This window comes from Sinocyclocheilus anshuiensis, unplaced genomic scaffold, assembly GCF_001515605.1.
Source record: "Sinocyclocheilus anshuiensis isolate Anshui unplaced genomic scaffold, SAMN03320099.WGS_v1.1 scaffold117, whole genome shotgun sequence".
Classification (NCBI taxonomy): Eukaryota; Metazoa; Chordata; class Actinopteri; order Cypriniformes; family Cyprinidae; genus Sinocyclocheilus; species Sinocyclocheilus anshuiensis.
Genome location: NW_015536624.1, coordinates 3043444 through 3043798, shown reverse-complemented (window position 1 = coordinate 3043798; position 355 = coordinate 3043444). Strand labels below are relative to the sequence as shown.

At 32.4% G+C, this 355-nt stretch overlaps 1 protein-coding gene across 1 annotated transcript in view; it reads right to left on the bottom strand.

The window, feature by feature from the left end:
• LOC107704977 (peptidyl-prolyl cis-trans isomerase-like 2) overlaps nucleotides 1-355 on the bottom strand; it is a 34706-nt gene that overhangs the window by 20099 nt on the left and 14252 nt on the right. Inside the window, exon 10 of the mRNA XM_016508084.1 lies at nucleotides 6-16. Coding sequence (XP_016363570.1) covers nucleotides 6-16 — 11 coding nt within the window. The remainder of the gene's footprint in view (nucleotides 1-5; nucleotides 17-355) is intronic.

Below are 355 nucleotides of genomic sequence, written 5' to 3'. Positions count from 1 at the left end.
ATGGCTTTCTCCTCATCTGTAGGGGATAAAAATGGAGCTCATAAATATGACATCTTCACAATATAATACAACAGTCACAAAAACTTGGTTACCTTGCATATGACGTATATGTTAAAATGCTGTTATTTTGAACTTTCTATTCCATTTACATTTAGTCATTTGGCAGACGCTTTTCTCCAAAGCGACAAATGAGGACAACAGAAGCAATCAAAACCAACAAAAGAGCAATAAGTAATTTCTCAAAAATAAAAAATCATGGTTTCCACAAACATATTAAGCAGCACAACCATTTTCAACACTGATAATAAGAAATGTTGAGCAGCAAATCAGCATATTAGAATGATTTATGAAGGAT